Source organism: Cygnus olor, chromosome 4, assembly GCF_009769625.2.
Source record: "Cygnus olor isolate bCygOlo1 chromosome 4, bCygOlo1.pri.v2, whole genome shotgun sequence".
NCBI classification, from domain to species: domain Eukaryota; kingdom Metazoa; phylum Chordata; class Aves; order Anseriformes; family Anatidae; genus Cygnus; species Cygnus olor.
Window position 1 is genome coordinate 66,934,767 of NC_049172.1, and position 21,420 is coordinate 66,956,186.

General features: G+C 42.4%; 1 protein-coding gene across 1 annotated transcript in view; it reads left to right on the forward strand.

Annotated features, from left to right (window-relative positions):
• The first annotated feature begins 1,870 nt into the window (after positions 1-1,870).
• Positions 1,871-21,420, forward strand: part of CPZ (carboxypeptidase Z) — a 33,142-nt gene continuing 13,592 nt past the window's right edge. Inside the window, exons 1-6 of the mRNA XM_040556399.1 lie at positions 1,871-2,154; positions 13,486-13,509; positions 14,769-15,143; positions 15,900-16,112; positions 18,195-18,391; positions 19,382-19,543. Of these exons, the coding sequence (XP_040412333.1) occupies positions 2,067-2,154; positions 13,486-13,509; positions 14,769-15,143; positions 15,900-16,112; positions 18,195-18,391; positions 19,382-19,543 (1,059 nt within the window). The 5' untranslated portion in view covers positions 1,871-2,066. The remainder of the gene's footprint in view (positions 2,155-13,485; positions 13,510-14,768; positions 15,144-15,899; positions 16,113-18,194; positions 18,392-19,381; positions 19,544-21,420) is intronic.

Here is a 21,420-nt window from a genome sequence, read left to right on the forward strand (position 1 = left end):
GGAAATATAAACACATACAGGTCTTTCCAGTTGCTGATGCCCAGACCTTGCAGACTGTAACTTGGTCTCTCTGTTTGCAGGCACTTTGACCTTTCAGCACTCATGTCTAGGATAGAGAGGGAGATTGCACAAGAAAAAGAGTAGCTAAGGTAGGATTTAATATGATAGTAGACAAGACTGCAGTGACAAGGTACAGGGCTCAGTCACCTAAGCGCACAGGCTGGTAGCCTCCTTTCATGAAGCTGCCCCGTTTATTCCCTTCCTCTGTGTCTTGTTGCGCTGATCCACTCTGGTTCTTCCCTTTCACTGCCTTTGACCCTTCACCTAGGCATGCCATGATAAGTTTTGCATGGCCTCTGAAGTCCCTTCTGGCATCCCATAATACTAATGACAGCTCAGGTGCACAGCAAGGGCTCACATGCATCCTGAGCATGTCAAGCATGAACGTGGCAGATTGGTATTCCAAGCAGGTTGACTGCAGGGTGCTGGGGAGCTGGGCAGGAGGTGGAGCACATCCTGCCCTTGGAGATCCTTCAGGACTGTGCTGGTGACAGCCCAGGTGCACTGCTGTATGGTCAGGGTTGCCAAATTCTATTCTCCTCCTTAGAAGTTGCTTCTTTGAGCCTTGATGGGCTTTGGTGCTGTTTGCTCCCAGGGCAGGCTCTGCAGTCTCCAGATGCAGTAGGAAATACTGGAGGTAAGAAAAGTCACCCTCCCTTGCAGAACTCATCAGCAGAGGACTTCCTTTACCGCTGAGCTCCCAAATCCTTCTTTTAGCATAACCCCCCAAACATGATGAGGCATCAATTACTTTTAGAGGCATACAGTGTTCTCCTGCCCTGTCAGCCTGTTTTGTGTCTTCCCCTGCAGGGTGGTTCATCTGATTACATTATCATACAGCACCGTAACTCCCTACCGATCCCTCTGATAGTGGTCAGCGGGAGTCGGTGTGCTCTAACTGCAAGGCGAGGCTCTCTGCTCTTATGTGTAAGCAGGTATCCTTCCACAGGGGAACATTCACTGCCTGGAAAGACAGGGTACTTTAGTCTATTTTAGTCCACATTTTTGAAGAAAAAATCCTTTTCCTGTGATACACATGGAAAAAAAAAAAAAGATTTTTTTCATGTGTAGGTAAAAAAAAAAAAAAGGAAGGAATTCACATCCTACCTAAGGTAAGCTTTGGCACTATACCTGTTTTATACATTTGTCTGTTTAAAAAAATAAATAGCAAAAAAGAATTAATCAATTTTAAATACATTTAATATATAACAACAATCCAGTTAAAGCACATATTGTTTATTTTTTATATTCCCTAGATTTCTGTGAAGTTTTTTCTTTCATTTTATTTTAATAGGAATAGAAAAGATTTATAACCCTCCAAGTTTACTCATGTAAACTGGATCTTATCTTAAGCAACTGGCAAGCCCAGGAGGAGCCTATGGAGGAGGATCCCACTTAGTGGGTTCCCACTCTTGCTGTGCTGGAGGAGATGCAGCTTGGATTCCCTACGTTGTCATGCTGCGTTTTAAACTCACAATTTAAGCTGCTTATGAAACACCGTTCTTTGGGAAGAAAGTTGCGTTTGTTTGTCTCCTTTTCTCTCTCTCTGCCTCTTTTCCCTGTGTTTTCTTCAGGCAGTCGCTCTTGGCTGCAGTGTTACAGGCTTTAATGCAGCTCCCCTCTCCCTTAGGAGAACCACTGCCCAAAGACCAGCATGTGGGACTCCGAGCCAAAGCAGCGCATCCCCGCAGGGACCCCCCTTCACTCACACTGCTAATGAAATTACAAACCAGGCTGCAACAGGGAGGCTGTGGGGAGGCAGAGGGGAGGGAGAGCTCATTCCTCCTCCCTCTCTGCCTCAAAGCCTTTTGCTTTCCAAGCTCAAATGCTAGCTGAAATCTGACGCCTGGACTGCATATGCTGTGAGACGTGGGCATGCCCTCGCGGTGCACTGATTTCCTCCGCGGCTTGGAGAGCCAGAGCCGTGCTGAGGCTCCAAGTGAAGGAGCCACTCCATCAGGCAGCGAGTGCCACATCACTGTGCTGTCTGCACAAGGGGCTCCAGCATGGTTCTGAGGGTCCTGCTCCTCCTCACCGGGCTGCTTAGGGCCACCAAGCCGGCGCCCCGCTGCGAAACCGGCCAGGAGACCCTAGGTAAGGATAACCACACCCCAAAAGCCCCCTTTCCCCTCTCTTTCCTTCTACTGCAGATGAGCAGAGAAAAAGGCTCAGGTTTCAAGACAAGAGAGGCAGATGTAACCCCCCACCTAGAGATGGGGGTTCAGCTCCTTGGGAATCTGCAGCCCCCCTGTGATGAAAATGGGGTTGTGCTTGGGAAGCATGGATGGGAAAGCAGACAGCAGTGTGGCTCTGAAACAGAAAAGCAAGCCTGTAAAATAAGGGAATGTAAAGTTTTCCCATCACTCTCTTTTAAGGCCATGTGCAGATATGTCTTTCCGTCAAATTAGAGTCCCCTGTCAGAAGGGTCCCCCTTTGTGTCTGAGGAATGCTGTGGGTTCTCCCCATCTCTGGCCTTGCCTTCTAAGAATTTGGCAGTCAGATTGCAGGAAGGTGAACTTTCGACCTTGTGTATGTTTTTCTGCTTAATAAAATCTGCTTACGTTCAGCTTTAGGTCACTTTTTTTTTTTTTTCAAGTCCAAAATATGAGAAGATTTATTAGGATGTGACAGCTGGAGGGTGTGTTGTAGGTTGCTATAAGCAACGTGGAATTTGTATGAATCGATTGGCTGGAAGGACAGACTTGCCCATTAGAGTAGAGGTGAGATAGGAACATACTGTTAAATGAGTTGAAAGCTCTTGGTTCAGTAACCAGTTGACTAATAAAGAAGAATATTGAATAACTTTAAAAAATATGTGGTGGTTTTTTTACCAAGTGGGCTTAATTCAGATTTCTTTTATGTGGAGACAGTGGGGAGGTGAGTGTGGAGTAATTCCTGTGTAGTGACAAGGTCAGTTCCAGGAAAACAGTAAGGGAGAGGAAAACTATTTTCAGAGGGTTCAAATTCAAAGTGATTCAGAAAAACACTTAGTTTACAGGAATACAGGAAAGTCAGTGCAAGTGACCTTTTTGTTACCCAAAGAAGTTCAGCTATGCTTCAGTTCTTAAATATAAGCCATAGACTGTCGCTGACACTGAACTGCTACACAACGCAACTCATGTGCTATGTATTGCATATAATTTGAGAGTGCTGTTCCCACAAACATCAAAGTGAGGTCTACCACAGCCTGAAGGGATTTTATTTCTGGATAAAACTGCACAAAGAGAAGCGCCGTCGACTATTTACAGCCAATTACAGGAAAAGGCTGTGTGGTTTGCAGCATGCCCTTTCTCAGAGAGCTCTGATTCTGCTCCAGTTCCAGCTGATCAAAGTTGTGCTCTGGGGTATTATTAATCCTGGTGGCTGCAAAAGCAGGGAGCATCAAGGGTTAACTCCATAGCAGGTTGTTTTCTGTGTGTCTGCAACTGTGCTGTCTGTAGGGGAGGGTGTGAGTAGAGGCAGGTGGTGGAAACACAGCTTGCACATGGAAGGGCTGGACTACTGAATATGGTTCTAGAGGATGGCTGATGGCAGGGAAAGTGAGCTGACAGCATCATTATGGGGTGTGCAGTATGAGAATGGGGAACACTTCAGATTAAGGGTTGTTGGACCAGGAATGAAGTAGCAACCTGGACATGCAGAGACCTGCCAACTTTCCTCTTCCTTTTCCAAAGGGGAGGTAATGTCACGTACGGCAACATGAAAACAGAGGGGACTGAAATGCTGAACCTGTTCATGTCCAATACCCAGCAGCAGTAGGTTATGCCTTCAGCTGCAGTGCTGGGAGTGTCTCCCTTTTGGCAAGTGCAGATCTTGGTGGATCTCAATTCCCAAGAGCCACAGTGCCCTGCAGCAGGAGTGCAGCCCCGAGCTGCTCATGCAGGAGAGGGGGCAGAGGGAAGCAGTGCCCCTGACTGGCTCACAGCAAGCCTGAAGCTGCTTTTGCAGGCTTCTCAGTGATATTTGCTCTGCTGTGACTTTTTTTTTTTTATTTATTTAATAAGAAATCAATCCCAAACTAGGCTAACAATACCAAGATCCTCTCAAAATGCTTTGTGCCCTCCTGCTTAGTAAAATAACAAGATGGTTGTTGTCATCCAGCCCTACAACAGGACACTCGCTAACATGGAACACTAACTAATGTGTGGCAAAGGCATCACTATCATATGGCACAGGCATTGTACAGCATGTGGAGAGCATTTTGAGTAGCAGCTGGGGACCACAGCACTAAGAGAGGAGAGATCCCATCTCAGGTGTGTGCTGTGTCTCTGGGGAGCCACCGTGTCCCTGGGGGTCAGAACTTCCAGACCCTGATGAGTTTTACTGGCTTTTTAGCCTGTAGTTTGGGTAAGAAAAGCACAGCTTCGCATATTGCCCTAAAGGGAGCCAGCCTTTGTCAGGGGGAGCTAACTGCACAGGTTCCTACTTTATCTGAGCGTCACACACCTCTCTGAATACTGATGCATTCCGGCTGGGATGAGTTAAACGCAGCAGGGAGAGCAAAAATCAAAACAAAGCAGAAGCGGGCTGAGGTCATATGCCTCGAAACCCTAAAGGCAGCTGATTTAGCTCGGCAGGGCGGAGGGAACACCCGCGAGCTGGCCCCGGGGTGCCACCGTGTGGGCTTTGGGCAGGAACGGCGGCTCTGGAGGCAAACGGGATGCCTGAGCAGCTGCCTTGCAGTGAAATCCATCCCCTGCTCCGTAATTCAAGTTTTTCTGGGGATAGGTGGGACAGCTCATTGGAAGTCACTTGTGAGGCTGTCACCAGAGCTGCTGAGGTTGGAGAGCAGCTTGGCACCAGCGTGCCACCTCCTCTTCCAGTCCGTTGGTGTTTCCCCCCCGCTCTGCTCCTGGTCCCCTCCTGAGGGTCTCTGAGATTAACTGCTGGGGATGGGAAGGAGCTCCCTAAGCTACAGCAGTGAGTAAGATCTTCTGGAAAGCCAGACTGACTGAAAAAGCAGCTTCACATGCAGGCACTATACTTTTCTCCTCCCCAGCGTTCTAATCTCCATAGTATGCCCTGCTTCATTGCAAAGTGACAAAGGGAAATGTCATTGCCTTCCACAAGCTTCAGGCTGGCCCCAACTTCGTGGGACCTGAACATTTTAGTTCAGCTGCTGTGCACATTTTTTTTTTTCCTGCTGAAACCATGCCCGTGTCCTCACACAGACAGAGCTTCTCCAGCTGCTCATGTGCTGCTCCTTGACCCCAGGGCTAGCGGTGCCACCTGGGTCCCTTACCCCACTGTGCCTGGCATGGGCAGAAATGGTTCAGAAGTGTGGCCATGACACCCGTGTGGGAAAGCCCAAGCTGTGGGAGCCTTGCCTGCTTGGACACATTGAGATGGATGTGTCCAAGTCTTGTCAAAAAAAAAAAAAAAATGCAGAACTACATCATGCATGCTCACAAGACAAGAAATTCCAGCTCTTGTAAACCCGGATTTTATCATCAAGTCATGTGAGCTGTTTGGATTTCCACCAGTGGCTCTAGTATTTTTTACACTAATATTTCAGCAACACTGATCTTTGGCTACATTTAACACAGGAAATGGGATCAGAAACCACTGCTTACATGGGGAAAGTAAGCTTATATCGAAAAATAATATGTGGATCTATCTTTTTACTGCTGAAATAGTTTATGCACGATTTTAATCTGAAGATGAAGTTTTCTTCAGAATACTTTCTTAGATGTTTCTAAAGTATGGGTGTGTAAACACAGAAATCAAAACCCACGAAAAAAAAAAAATCTATTGCTGTGAGACACATCTAGGCTGTTAGAAAGACTCCATAGCACTAATCATTAATCCCCTTTAGCATTTCTTGACATCACCTTTCCTGTCATACAGCCAGTTTGGGGTTGTCCAGGGCTAACAGCTGCAATGTTCCCATTTGGGCTGCCCAGGCCATGTGAGAACCCTTCCCTCCTCAAACTCGACTGAATATTGGATAAACGTTGTGGGTGTCATAGTGCGAGGAGATGCTGAGAATGCAGATGTGCCAGGAAGTCAGCTTTTTGTGAATATCGTGTGTGGGGCTGGTGGGCTTTGTCCTTATCTGTCTGTAGGACTCCTGTCCCTTCTCGTGACTACTAAATCTCGTTTGGACAGTGACCATCTCACTTGGATGCAGCAGTCACATGTCAATGGAGCTTAATGATTTAGGGTTGGTCTGTCCATTGCAATTTCAATCCCTTTGTTTATCTTGTTGTAACTCCATTGATTTAGTTGACACTATTTCAGTTTTACAGGGTTATTAGAGGACACAACAATTTGGGAGACAATGTGAAGCTAAACCATGGCTTTAAAATTCAAGTGTTATTAAGATTTTAGTTGCCTGTTGAAGTAACTAGCAATCTTTTGTAACATTAAAAATACCACATTTGACCAAAACTCAACTACTTGCAGCAGAACCAGGCATGATGTTAATTACAATCTCACACATCTAAACTACTGAAAAGATAAGGCTATGCTAGGGAGCTGTATAGACTGCTTAGAGAGGGCAGAATGATATTTCAGCAAATGTTTTGGAAAGATTGTGGAATCCAACATAAAAACCTCAGTTTGGATGCAGGCCTATGGCATTCAACAGCATTGAATTTACTCAAAGTCTCTGAGGTAAGCTTTTGGTCAAAGCACTTGGAGAGTGGGAACTGAACTCTAGACTATATACAATCACAAAGTAAAGCTATAGAAGTATCACAGCTCCCCATTACCAGCCTCATAGGTGGTTTCACCTTTCTCCAGTCACCCTGCCAAAAGCTTGATCCTTTAGAAGATACTTGTAGAGACTTCTTGACTTCTTCAGCTTTCTCACTGTAACAATAGTTTTAACACCAGCATCCCCCATATCTGAGATGATTTCTTCTAATTTTACTAGTCAGACACTGAGAGATAGTTCCTATATATGGCCAGCTCATCTTGGTTCAGAACAAATGAATGTTCAAGGACAGCCCCAGCACGTGTGCAGCCCAGCAAGGCTTCAGCCAATTTGGCAGCTGCTGGGTGTTTTTGCTGTTGTTGTTTTCTCCTTGTGTTTTGGTTTCTCAACTGGTGGGTTTTCCCTCAGAACTGGGAAAACTTCTCAGCTGAGGCCAAAAAGGAAAAAGAGGAAAAAAAAAAAAAAAAAAGAAAAAAAGAAGGCATTTAGTGGGTTTTATCTGGGGGGTTTTATCCCTGGAGCAGCACTTACCAGACAGACACAGCTGAGGTGGCACAGGAAATCCCATTGCTAAAGGCACCAAGACAGTCTTCTAGACAGGCAGCTGTGCTCTTCCTCAGTTTGTTTGAGGTTCCTATAACTGCAGCTCTATTTTCATCTGGATAACCAGAAACAGGAGAGAATTACAGGCCACTGTTGAGGTTGGCTTAGAGCTGTTGCTAAGTGGCAGGTCTCTGAGCAGCTTCACAGATTTGGGGTTGAGATCTGCAGATTGCATGAGCTCCCATTGCCTGCGGGGAAACCTTCAGCCACAGCCCTGTGATAGAGGCAAGCCTGGAAGAGCTGGCTGCAGTATCATCAATGTGAGAACACCTTCACCTCAATAAAAAGGGGTGCTTAACTGAATGCCAAGGTGCAGGTGGATTAGAAAGAAGGGTGATTAATAATGAACATCGGCTTGTCTCTTCCTGCTGTGATTTTGCTCTGCAAAGTGAAGGCAGATTAGGCATTAATCTCTTTCAGGTGCTTTCAGGCTTCTTCGTGTGAGGGAACAGGGTTGAAAAGAGGTTTGTATTACCACCTACGCGTTGGGATCTTGCAAACCACTTACTGCCCATTTGCAGAAACATCACTCTCCTGGGGCAGTTATAGTAATTGCCAGAGTAGAAGATTAATATCAGGAATATAGTCCTCTTCTCACAAAGGCTCTGATGTATCCAGAAAAATAATTTAATCACGTGGGCTGCTTTATTCTTCTATCTCCTCCAATTTTCCTTGAAATCCTTTTTATTTTTATTTATTTATTTATTTATTTATTTTTGTGGCTGGAGATCTTGTGCACTTCTGCCCCTGCACATGTACCTTAGATATATAGCTGCCTTCTCTCCTCTGCTTTCTGGTTGACTCTTTTCACCCGGGCCATGTTACTCAGCTGCTTCATTTCTCTGCCATTACATTAGTCCCTTTATTTCTCCAGTCCTCCTCCACCCTCTGATACCTTACCATGTTTCCTGCTCTTGTCCTCATGCTGTAGCCAGGAGTAAACTCTGGAGGCCAGCTGTGGTTTGCTGTTTGCAGGTGCTGTTGCAATGTTTTGCAAAATGATACAGCCCCACAGCGTTTACATCTTGTGGCTGGTAGTAAGTTTGGCCCCTTCAGTGTTACAACATAGATGGACTCCATGAACTGTGTAGAACTGCAGAGACAGCAATACTAACATGACCAGAAATTGAAATGTTTTGTTTGGAAAAGCAGAGGCTTTGACTATAAACAGGCTAAAATGAATACATATGTCTCCCACTTTAAAATAATGTAAGAAAACCAGAAACGTGGTAGGGGGTTACTGGTTTGTACAAGATAAATCATCTAATCTTGTTCAATCTGTCAGTCATAACAATGCAATTGTGTAAGCCTTACTGAATGATTTAGATATTTTGAATTTAAGATTGACCCTTGGGCTTATTCCATATCCTTATGCACATGAGTCTCCTGTTGGCGTTGCTCTTGAAAAGGCAAACAGCCAAGATATGGCACTGGAAGTAGCAGTTGAGCTCTATTGTCTGGGTTAGGGTTAATCACAGCAGCTTTCTGCTTTCAGTGCTGAATCATCAAGGGGAAAAAATGTAAGCTTGGCAGTAAAATATGTATGTGCTGCATTGTAGATTTTCAGGCTTGCTTTTGCAAATTAAAACCAGAAGCGTACATTATAAAGAAGGCTCAGAAAGCTTGAAATGGCTTTTCTCCTCTTCAGTAAGTGACTTTATCCATAATCTCTTAAATAGAAACTGTGCTACCGAAAGGGTTTTTGTACCTCTGGTGGAAAAACTAAAGTAGAAAAGTAAACATAAAAAATTGAAAAGGCTGTTCTAGGTCAGGAAGAAAAAGGTCTCCCTGTAGCAACCTGCCCACAAATGGGACTATGAGAGGAGGCAGCACTGTCTTCCTCTGAGCCCAGGGAAGCCTCTGCTCAAAAAATGGAAGAGCTTTAGGCTCTTTCAAGCACACAAGAAGCAGCAACTGAAGCCTGCCAAGTTAATCCAGAGGCCTGAGAAATTCTCTCTATGTCATTGCTTGGTGTTCTTCTTATGAAAAAGAGAAAGGGGGAGGCTGAACTCTCCTAGCTGGCTTTGCTGAAGCACGTTGTGACAAGTAGGGATGGGGATTTGTCATTTCTGTGCACAGGGACCCAGAGCCCATGGATGCAGAGCTTCAGGAGGAGAGCGTGCAGCTGCAGCTCTGGGGCTGGCCTCTGAGAGACACACAGGGAGGCTCTGACCCAGCTACGTGCATCCACACTTATTTATATAAGTACAGGCGCTGGAGAATTATCTTTGGCCCTCTCAGAGCCGCACCCTCCCAAACATATGCAAGCATTGGCATTAGGAAACATAGGAAATGTCCAAACACCACATCAGCACACATACACATTTAAGGCTTGCTTTGTGCCAGACCTTTTCTCTCTTGCTTGTATGTATATTAACTCCTGATAACCTGGAAGCTCAAGCTGCTTCACTTGTGGGTGTTTACATGACAGAGACGTGGCTGATGTTTAGATTATATAGCAGCCTGTATGGGGTTGTGGTGGAGAGAAGTGCCACAGGATGGGCAGAGCTGGCCTCTGAGATGGCAGAAGTTGCATAGACATCTCTGGCAGAGGCAGACAGGGAGAAAATGGCATGGTATGCTGAAAATATGTGGGGCTTAATCTAAGTTTAAGACCTAGGAGGAAGGAGTCAGTTTTGCTGCTCGTCAGTCAGTGAGACTCAGTAGCTCCAAGTTTGTGAGAAACATCCCAGGCCAAAAAGTAGCTGAAAACGTAGAATCTAAACATAGATTTATCCTAAAAAGCTTTATCCTTTATTGAAAGGTTACCCCTGCTTATCACATCCTGAGATGAACAACTTCAGTTGCCACAGGAAAAGTATCTGTTTATGTGGATTTGTGTTTCTCACCTGCAAAATAAATCTATCGTCTTAAAGCAATGGCTTTCCTAACGGGTAATAGCCATATTGCTTTACAGATTGCCTCTCTTAATAAATATGATAAAAACTACAAAGTGTAGAAACTAGGCGGCAGAAAATCTGGAACAAGAGCTGTCTGTCTCTCCTGTATTAACTTCTTTTCCTGCTCACAAAGTGATCCAGACCTCTTGTGAACCCAGCTACAGGATATGACTTAGCAAAGTTTCATGTCTCTTCCATCAGCTATCCATTGCTTCCCAGCACTTTTCCTTCTGGCCAGCTGGGCAGAAAGAAGCATCTGCTAAAAGCAGTCAGACTGCTGCTGGAGAGCCAGAGCAGGGGGAAGCAGCAGCACCATGCCCAGACTCTGCCTGCTGCATTTGCCCTTTGTTTCACTCTGCTTGTTCCAGCTTGTTGCCAGAATACCTTTCTGCTCCAGCTGAATAAGCAGAATACTGGGACACCACTGAAAATAGGTTTGTGCCACGTGTCAAACTAACTGATGGGTATAGCACTCCTGCACAAGTGGTATGGAAAACTGTGTATGCCTCAGTTTCATTATTTGATCATTGTATGTCAGTGAGACAAACAAAAAGGACATTTGTAGTGGGTCACAGAGATGGCAAAGGGGAAATGGCTCTTATCTGTGAGAAAACATGAGGGCATGTAGAAAGACCATTCATACTCCCCAAATGAACCCATGAAGAACTGCACTCACAGTACACAACCTTCCAGTCTAACATAAGGGTAGCTACAATACAGTCTTTTCTAAGCTACCCTTTAATGTAATGAAGGCTGCTAATTGCTAATGACTCTGGCTATAACCAGAGATATAGCATCACTCTGCTTACTGGGACCTGGCTGAACTCCAGCTGATCCCATCCACACCAGATTTTCACCTCTATGGAACATTTGGCTGACTCCAGACTTGTGTCCAAGGCCCCATGAGTAGCTTCAGGTGTGATGGCATTAGGATATAAACTAACCAGATTCCAGGAGGAAGTGACATCCAATTTTGTAAGCAGGGATAATAGCTGGAGCTAAGATCACTAAGAAGTGATCACTCCTTTCTCCTTCCCAACTAACACTGCACAAAATTATCTCCTTTGATTATCCCCAGGTGTAAGACTACATAGAGGATCTGGATGAGCTGAGGCTGTTTTACAAATGCCTTGACCTTAGTAGGTAACTCACTGAAGGATCATTCCAAAGTAAGGGAAACATACTCAAATCCTATGACAGAAGGCGCTTGTAAAGAACCAGGTATTGTTTATTGATATTAGCATAATGAAACAGTCCAGGAAAGGAGTTTTTATAGCTATATATATATACATATATATATATTATTTTTTTTTTCAGCTTGCTGATTACAGAACTTGCTGGTGTTGGAGATAGGTTGTTTCTGCTAGGTCTGATCCTTCATTTCTTTTATGAGATAATGTGGATCAACGACAATTCATAATATAGAACCAGACTCATTTCCAATTAAATGTCTGCCTCCAAGATAAAATTCCAGGCTTAATTTTGTTCTCATTATAATGATTTTATTTTGGCTAAAGAACGATCAGCTGATTAGCAACACATATGCAGATTATTACATTAAAACAAATATGCTGGGAGGAGAAGTTTAAACTCTCCTTAGTAGGAAAATAGAAATTTTTTTTTTTAAATGGTCTTGTGAGGACAAATGTTCAATTCACTGAGCAAAGAGCTAGATGCCTGTACTCTCAGTGAGAGTTAGAAGAAAGAGCAACATAGCTAGATTCCCTAATATATCACAAGGCCCTTCAATGTTTAAAAAGCTTAAACATAATGGCTTAGCTCCTATGAGGCACTGATGAAAACAACTTTAGTAACAGTATTTTCTTTTGTTGCCAGAATCAGAGAAGGGTAATATAGAATTGTTGGCTACAGGAGCAAAAGAAAACTCTCCTGGGTCATCAAATCAAGTATCTTAAAATCAGATGAGCTTGGTTTATGTGACCTAGTAAATAGAAGGCTAAGGGGATCTGACTGCACTCCATAAACACGTGGAGATGGCATGCACCAGGGATTGCAGAGAGCTATTTAGGCTGAAGGACAATGCTGGCACAACAACACATGGATATAAACTGGCCATGAATACTTTTAGGCAGGAAATTAAAAGGCAATTTCTAGCCATTAGATGAGTGAGCTTTTGGAAAAGCTTTCCTGTGAGAGTAGTTGGGAAGACAAATAATTAGTTTCAAGATGTTATTAAATGGATTATAAAATGCAGTTGTTAGAGAGAGGATGAAGTAGTATGGGGAAGAAATATGTCCCCTCATATCCAACAGAGGCTTTATTTCTTTACGAGAAATTTCCACACACAACATTATGTGGGACCAATGGATTTTTTAGGTGAAAATATGTAAAGCATCTTGATACGTACAAGTGGGCTCCTGTGGTCTTTTGGACTAAACCATGTTCCTGAATTTCCATGAGTGAAATTTCCTAGGCACATAACTTATAGTTTTTAAATATGTCTAGAAATGTCAGGGTTGCACAGCACAATGCCTATTTCAAACATAGGCCACATTTCTTATACAACTACACTTTATATATATATTATCAAGTTCTCCTTTTTAAAATTGAGCCAAAGACCAGCTGGTCAGTGAGCTTGTGTGGCCGTGCTCTGTGCCTGATCACTGCAGTATGTCCTGTCTTCTTATTAAACTACATTTCCAAGTCTTTGCCTGGATGAGGGTCTCTCTTTTCTGCATTGTTGTGGGTGAATGGGGCTCCTCTTGCCAGAAGCAGGCCTGGGACCACAGGTCAGAGTGCCTCCTGTGCCTGGTGTGCAGCAACTGGAGGGACCAGAGTGTGTGCGTATTTTGTGTGTATGTCAGTGTGTATAATTACTAGTAAACATCAAGCTGGATTAGCAGAACAACAGGACAAGAGGTATGTGAGTAACTGTGATCCTGGAATGGATACTGGGGACACTGGAGGGTCTCAAAGTTGGTAACTGAGGGGCCAAGAGGTCCAAGCTAGCTAGAGAGGAGATCACGGAGCCTGGGTCTTGGCTAGCAGTGAGGCCCTAGGTCTGGGCCAGCTACCAGAGAGACAAGTGTGAGTGTCAATGTTTGAGCCAACCGGTTCACCAGTGGATCCAGGGGCCAGCTACTGGGTAGACTGAGCCTAGCTACTGGGGGATCATGTGCATGTTTGTATGTGTGTGTGTACGTGGAGCTGCAGCAGCCCCAGTGGGACTGGGCAACTCCTAACATGAGGTACCATGGATGCTGCTGTCCCATAATGCTATTTTTTTTTTTTCTTTATTTGCAGGTCAATGCCAAACTGTACAGAAAGGTATGATGTGACTTTTCTTGTTCTCCTTGGAAAATCTCAAAACCTTAAGTATTTTTTCATTATTTTCTGACAAGATTTCTGATGATGATGTAGTAGGTCTAGTTCTGAGAGAGATGATCCCTCTCACATTGAGGAGAATTTTGCTGTTATGACAGTAGTATCATTTGTTACAAGCCAGAGAAATTAGCAAGAGAAGGAAGCTGAAACACAGGCCCACTACTGTAATATCTAGTAATTTTATGAGACATCTGTTACTTCCTTTTTACCTCTGAGGCTGTAAATATTAAGAGCATTTTTGCTTCCTAACACCCCTTAACTTGATTTCTTAAAGTATATTAGATTTATGAGAATATAAATGTAAACACTTTTATGGGCCTGCATGTCTGAGTCAATACCCAGAATGACTTTTGAATGCTTTGGGCAATGTCAATCAAACTTCACAGAGGGGCTGAAGTTTCAGAGATATTCAACTCACAGATTTTATGTGGCCAAGCAAAGAAGAGAGATATCTTACTAATGCCTTCACCACTAAAGAAAAAGTCTGTGTGATCTCACTAGTTAATAGTGAATCCATACTCAAAGGTAAGAACAGGGGAGAGACTGATATCATAAATACACTTATTTTTTTATTTTAATTTTTTTTTTCAGAAATCTGAGTTTTCATCAAATTGGACACCAGAAAATTCACACCTCCAAAAGGGATTTTTTTCTTTTATGGATTCTCGGATATTTTATAAACTCATTATGTACTCTTAATTTAAATATGATAAGATTTAATTGAGTATAAGATAACCTTTCATTTGGAAACCAGGCTTTGTTAATTTTTCTGTTTTCCAATCTACTTGTTAAATTAAATCCCATGTGGGCCAGGTACTCCAGTGTTTTCTGGCCAAGGATTTGCCCTTTCATTGGTGATTAGGTATTGAATTATCAAAATAAATCTTATCTTGAGAGCTCTGGTTATTGATCAGACAACCCTGATGCCCCAGCAAATTATCAGATGCCATTTGAATTCTGAATGACATCTACTTGCATCAAATTGTTCACAATCAATCTCCGGACTAAGCATATTTTCCATCATTTTTTTCTACAAGTGGTGTTAAACGTCAAATTCATTTGAGTGAATTGCAAACTGCCTCCAGTCTACCTGTGAATAATAATGATTTTAAAAGCTCATTAAATGTGTTGTTACTTTGTCAGTGAACTATTCAGTGTTGATGAAGCAAGTAATTTTTCATATGTTTACCTCCTTTTCATAGCAAAATGTGTGGACATCTCTTTAAGTTCTTGTACTGATGTTGCCTATACTCAAACAATGTATCCTAATTTCCTGGATCAGAAGTCTCGAGAAGTGATTGAGTACAGCTCCGAGTACATTCTCATAAGTGTGCTGCACAACTTGCTGCAGGGAGAATGCAATCCAGATCTGAGGCTCCTGGGGTGCTCGGTGCTGGCCCCGCAGTGCGAAAAGGACAAAGTTATAAAGCCCTGCAGGCATGTCTGTGAAAACCTGAAAAAAAATTGCCTCCCTGCTTTTGATGCAATAGACATGGCTTGGCCCTACTTCTTAGACTGTGATCGCTTTTTTGCTGGGGAAGAAGAAGGATGTTTTGACCCACTGGCAAAGCTGCGAGGTAAGGAAGGAGGAAAGCTCTGATGACAGATCTTACATCATCTCACTGAGGTTGACATGTCTACAGCACAAAACCTCTGAGGTTGTCATCTTTATAAACACCTGTAAGGTGTGATTCATTTTGTCCCACTTATTTTAAACAGTTAAGTAAATTGTGCTCAAGAAGCTTCAATTTCTCTCTCTTATATACAAAGATCAAGATTGACAGCTCAGCACTAGATGTCTGGACGCTGCTTTGCATTTAGATAAACCCTGCCCTCTGTGACAGCAGTTTTGACAGCTGTCTATATATTTGAAATACTTTGTTTAAAAACTGAAACTGTAATGCACTCATAAATTCATGACTACTTGACAAGCTCATTAAAATTATCTCATTGGTGATTGTCACAGATTTTTGTTTAGATGAAGATCCAAATAACTCAAGACATTTTGAATCACATCAGAAATGAATTTGATCCACCAGATTCAAAGGAAGAAGTCTGTAAATTTGTCACTAAAATGTGCTAAGCATGCCAAAGAGCAAATTATAACTGGAGATTGTGCAAAATATGTGTCAGTGTACATATGCATTAGTATGTTTTTTTTGCAAGCAAAATATGCCAAAATAAACAGCGTAGGATGTACTACATAGATTTAAGATTTTGACTGCAGATGTATTTTCTAAAATTCTACTACTGAAAATGACATTTTGTGGAAAAGTATAGACATTCATAAAATCCTCTGTTTTTAAACACTGATTTACAATTTCTTTTTGCAGGAGAAGTAGAAGTTGAAGAAGATTTGCCTTCAGACTTGCCAGCAACTTTTATTCAGTTTAAACACCATTCATATGCCCAAATGGTGAGCACATTGAAGAAGACTGCTTCTAGATGCTCCCACATTGCAACAACTTACAGCATAGGTCGCAGTTTTGAAGGAAAGGACCTTTTTGTGATTGAGTTTTCAACCAAGCCTGGACATCATGAGCTACGTGAGTTATATCAGTGTTGATTACATTGCTTGAGGGAAATCCAGGAGATTATCCATCTGAGTGAAAACAGGTTCTTTGAACAGGATATCACTTAAACTGTAAAAAGGGTTGACTCAAAAACATTTGTCATCCCTTGTGTTCCTGAGTTACGGTGATGGCTGATGAATCATTGCAGCAATTACTGCACAGTTGCAATGTCATAACTTTATGAACTAACTTTATGACCAGGGTTGACATTCCTTGTTCCTAGATGTGTGATCATATATGTGGGTGCAGTGGTATGACTATTACTTATTTGTGCCCAGCTTATGAAGAAGCTTGGAGAGCTCTTGGCTGCTGACCTGCCCTCTCCATAATTTACCACTTCCCCAGTCACCTTTTGGTCGTTCCATCAAACCCTACATACTTCCTGAAACTCATGCCTGTTTCTAGTCTAAATGTAATCCTTCACATCCTAAAAAAAAAAAAAAAAAAAACAGGCAATTCAGCAACGAAAACAATCCTCTGGACACACAGCTTCTGGTCAGTGTTATACCTGTCAGTATAGAGATGAACAATATCAGGAATTTATGTTATTTATCACAGCACCTGAGTACCTTTACAATATGATTCCTTGCAACTGTTCTGCAAAGAGGAATAATCTCATTCTCATCCTCAGATTTTGTAGATTCATCATTGAGACAGCAGAGATCAGACTTTAAAATGTATGAAATCCTTCAAAAATGTAGATCATTTTCTTAGGGGGTATTAGGTGTTATTTTCCAGTTACCAGATCCCAGCTCAAATACAGAATCTGATTAAATCTGGGTGGACTGCTGCGGCCACTGCTATATAGCAAGAGCCTCTGGCTTCTTCTCATCAAACTAGCTCCAGCATCAAAGTAGCCTCAGCAGTGTAGCAGAACGGAACTACATCTGACTTAATATATTTTAAGCTTATTACCTGAGGTAAAGCTTCTGTGTCCTCTGTACGCTATGCCACTGGGGAGGCTGAGAGGGCAGCTGAGCCTGGTGTTGGCTCTCTTTACTCTCTCCCATGCTGACTTACATAGTGTAGATATATTCTGAGGTGCCTTTGAACCTGACCAAGATCCCAGATGTCTTTAACAGAGCAAAGATTAAACTCCTATCTCCTGGCCTATTGTCCTTCCTCTCTTGTGTAAAGAACGGAAGTTTCAGGTGTCTTTTCTAGTTGATACTCCATTTGCCAGGATAACACAAAGCCTGTGAATCAGGCTTTTAAATTAAAACTGTGATATGGCATGATAAAAGATCGTAGTTTAACACATTACCTAACATTTCCTTCTAAATCTATTGCTTCATGCTGCTCAGGACAGTTGAGATTTTGCAAGACTGAGTTAGCTGGCATAATAGCTTTGTGCCGGCCCCCCTCCTGGGTCTAGTGCGGGAGGGTGGCCAGAATCAGAGATGAAGATGAAGGGCTAGACAAGAAAGGGTGTCTCCAAAGAGCATCTATTTTCCACTTTCCATTAATCTCTAAGGAAGGATGGAAACTGAGAGAATAACTACAGGGAATCATGAGGCTGTGTTTCTAATAGTCTTATTCCAAGTCTATTTAGCCTAAAAGCCACTTTTTATGCACGACCTAATTTCTGTTCCAAATACATGGATAATATATTACACATCTGCAGGTCATTTCTAGGATGTGTGACAATACAAGGCATTGAAGCTGCCCAAGGTAAGTGAGAGTGCCAGGGGTGTATTTTGTTCCTTCCCAACCAGCTTGACATTTCTGTTTGCAGCATTTTCTCTTCGCAATTAACGATGAGTCCAGCAAAAGCTTAGAGCAATGATTACCACTTAAGGTTTGGGATCCTGAAGGTATGGATTTTTTTTTGTTTGTTTGTTTGTTTTTCACACATCCAGAAAGCTATTAAAATTGTTGCTGGACTGACTTGTAATAGAGTGAAATTCATCTGGAATTGGTGTACTGTTTACAGCAGCGTATGCATTAAATTAGTGTAAATAAAACTTTCATCAGTAATCTGTCTGTGTTACTCTGCTTTTGGAAGCCATCCAGGCATAATCAAATTAAAGCATCTCATTACTTTATATTCCACAGTCAAGCCAGAATTTAAGTACATTGGCAATATGCATGGAAATGAAGTTGTGGGGAAAGAGCTGCTGATATACCTTGCGCAGTATCTATGTTCGGAATATCTTCTTGGGAATCCTCGCATCCAGACCTTGATTAATAACACCAGAATTCATCTCCTGCCTTCACTCAATCCAGATGGATATGAACTGGCTGCAGAAGAGGTGAAAGACTTGTTATAAAGAATAAGTTCAGTGTTTCCTGTTTGTAAAATTCCCCTTTGGAAAAGACAAACTGGGAGTGAAGCGTCATGTATGGGAGAGAGTGCTAATAACCAGCAGCTAGGCTCCCAGGCTGCTTTGGCGGTAGGTTGCTTTCTGAAGACAACGTGAACAGACCTAGAAATCAACCAGAGCTATGTTTGTCATTTTCTGCTCCCTGCATGCATTGACGTGGGAATGACTGTGCTACTTTTTCACACATTTAGCACTCTCTGCTATCAGCTCTAGAACAGAATGCCCACTGACTCACTTTAATGACTTTTAAATTAATTTGCAAGGAAATGTAATTTAATACTGTGGAATAGATATTCATCCTCTTGTAGAAAAGCTGGTGTAATAAAATGGGAATATTTTCTGTACTATCTAGCTTTCATAAGGACGGCAGTTTTCAGAGATCAGCTGGTGTCTGAACGAGACATACGAAAGCAGCACTTTTATTGTGTTATCTGTCATTCTTCTTTTCTCCTCACTTCTATCATTAACATGAAAATAGGACCTTTTTCTGAGCTTCTTGTGCAGTGAGCTCTATCTGTTAGAATGATATTTGGGGTTTTATATTCTGCCTGATCTTTTCTTGGAGTGAGAGCTGTAATTTTTTTTTTTTTTTCATTTTCTTCTCCTCTAACCCACTCTGCATGCTGCTCTGAGTTGAGTAAGAAACTGCTGTGTTCCTCTCATGAGTCAAATCACTGGTGAGTGAAATGATTCCTGTATGCTAGTAAGTGTGATCACGGGGATAAAAAATGATTAATAAGTATGGTTTTTTTGTTGTTTTTTTGCTTGTGTTTTAACTGTATAGACATTTCTAACTTGTCTCTTATGTCTTTTAAAAATTGCTGATTATAAAAGGACATTTTAAACACTTCCTTTTTCCGCAAAGTGACATTTTGAGACAAGAAGTTATACTGAACTTGTTTCTGTATTCCAAATTAGGGAGCTGGTTACAATGGATGGGTCATTGGCCGACAGACAGCTCAGAACTTGGACCTGAACAGAAATTTCCCTGATCTGACGTCAGAGGCTTACAGAAGAGCCGGAATTCATGGGGCACGCCTGGACCACATCCCCATTCCACAATCCTATTGGTGGGGTAAGGTATGAATTACAAATTTTATAAATCACATTTACTACAGAACAGTTCAGAAATTAAGATCTTCAGATTTTTCAGTCTGAAGTTATTCTCTGGTAATAAAATTTTATATGTAGGACTAAACTGGACAGACTAAGAATTGACATGAAAAAAACTGGTATACGTCTGGCCAAAGAGGCAAGTGTCACAAATCACTGGGAAAAATTGTTGATAATTTGGATTCTGCTATTTTAAATTAAGAATAATAACAGGAGGGGTCAGAAGTGTGTAATGATCCAATGTGAATGATTTAAACTTCAGCAGTATGTTGAAAGGCCTTTTTTTGTGGACTTGGATCTCATTCCATTAAGTTCTACACAGGTTTGATGCAATAGTGGTTTCTGCCTTGGAAACCATAAAAAGGCTTCATGTGAAGTCATGTGGCATGAGATTTCCACAAAAACAATGGTTACAAATGACAATAAACAGCTGGGGCAATGGAAGAATCTAGATGGACTGCAATGGTGTTGGAAGGAAGAGTCATTGCCACCTCCAATTTCAGGGAGCAGGATGGAGGCAGCACTGCAGGACCTCATTCTTATCATCACTAAGCTTTACATTGCATGATGTCCAGGGTTCCTATAGGGAACAACTGTTTCAGAAGCTGTATTCAGTATTAGCAGATTTGAGAGACCATACTGCAACTTTCTAGTGTGCTGCAGGTGATCTCATATAAGGGCTGTTCCAAACCCCATACTATATTGGTGGTAGGGGGATGGTTGGACCAGATGATCTTGGAGGTCTTTTCCAACCTTAAGGATTCTGTGATTCTACAGTTCTATGTACTTGCTGCCACTAACTTCAGTTCTTGTCAATATTTGTGTGGCTCAGCCATCAAGCACTACCTTTATGCCTGTGCGTAAAGATATAGATGATGAGTTAAATTGTGTCTGTAACATCTTACCAGACTAAGTCCCTTCTTGGAATGGCCCTTTGCAGATTCAGTAATGAGAGTGCCAGTCTCCTGAGAGCTCTTTCATGGGCTGTACTCTCCCCTGAGGCATGTGCAGACAGGATACAGAAGTGCCTAGCACACCTGAAAATGCATTTGCTTTTCCATAGAGGTGTCCAAGAAGTCTGCTTTTGCCCTTTAAGTTTGGATGTAGTGGCTGGGCAGCAGACTTTGAGGTATGAAGGAAGGGATGGAGATCTCCCTCCAGCCATAGGCTTTCTCACTGCAACCAGCATTGCAGAGTTGAAGGCCTAAGAACTACCAAGGAAAGATAAGGGTGTCCTTTACCCCTCTTTGTGCCAGTGTCCAGTGCAAGCTGTGAGCTTGTCCCATTTTGTGCAGCCCAGAGTCCCCATAACTCTCTGGATTTTATAGCTCTGATGTCGCTCTTCTTTACTCTGAGTTCTTCACTCAGAGGGTGGTGAGGCACTGACACAGGCTGCCCAGAGAGGTTGTGGATGCCCCATCCCTGGAGGTGTTCAGGACCATGTTGGATGAGGAACATAAGAAGCTCTCCCTTAAGAAGCTTCAGTTTCAGGCAGACAAACTCATGTCTCTTACAGAAGTTGTAAGGGAGAAAAGAAATCTTTGAAAGCCATGGAGACAGTAACTAATTGCACTATAATCGGCATAAATGAGATTCAGGTTTAAAAAGGGTAGTGACCATTCACTGTACTCATGCCCAAATAATTTAGCTGTTTTCTAATTGTGTTCCAAATTGTTGTTGTGAGATGAATACCTTAAGACTGATCACTTCTGACTGAGAAGCAAGAACCCTGGTGAAAAAAAAAATGGAAAAAAAAAAAAGGAAAAACATAGAAACCACAATAAAATAAAAGTTTATGGATTGAATTGTCAAAGGCCAGAGTGACACAGATAGTATCTGACATC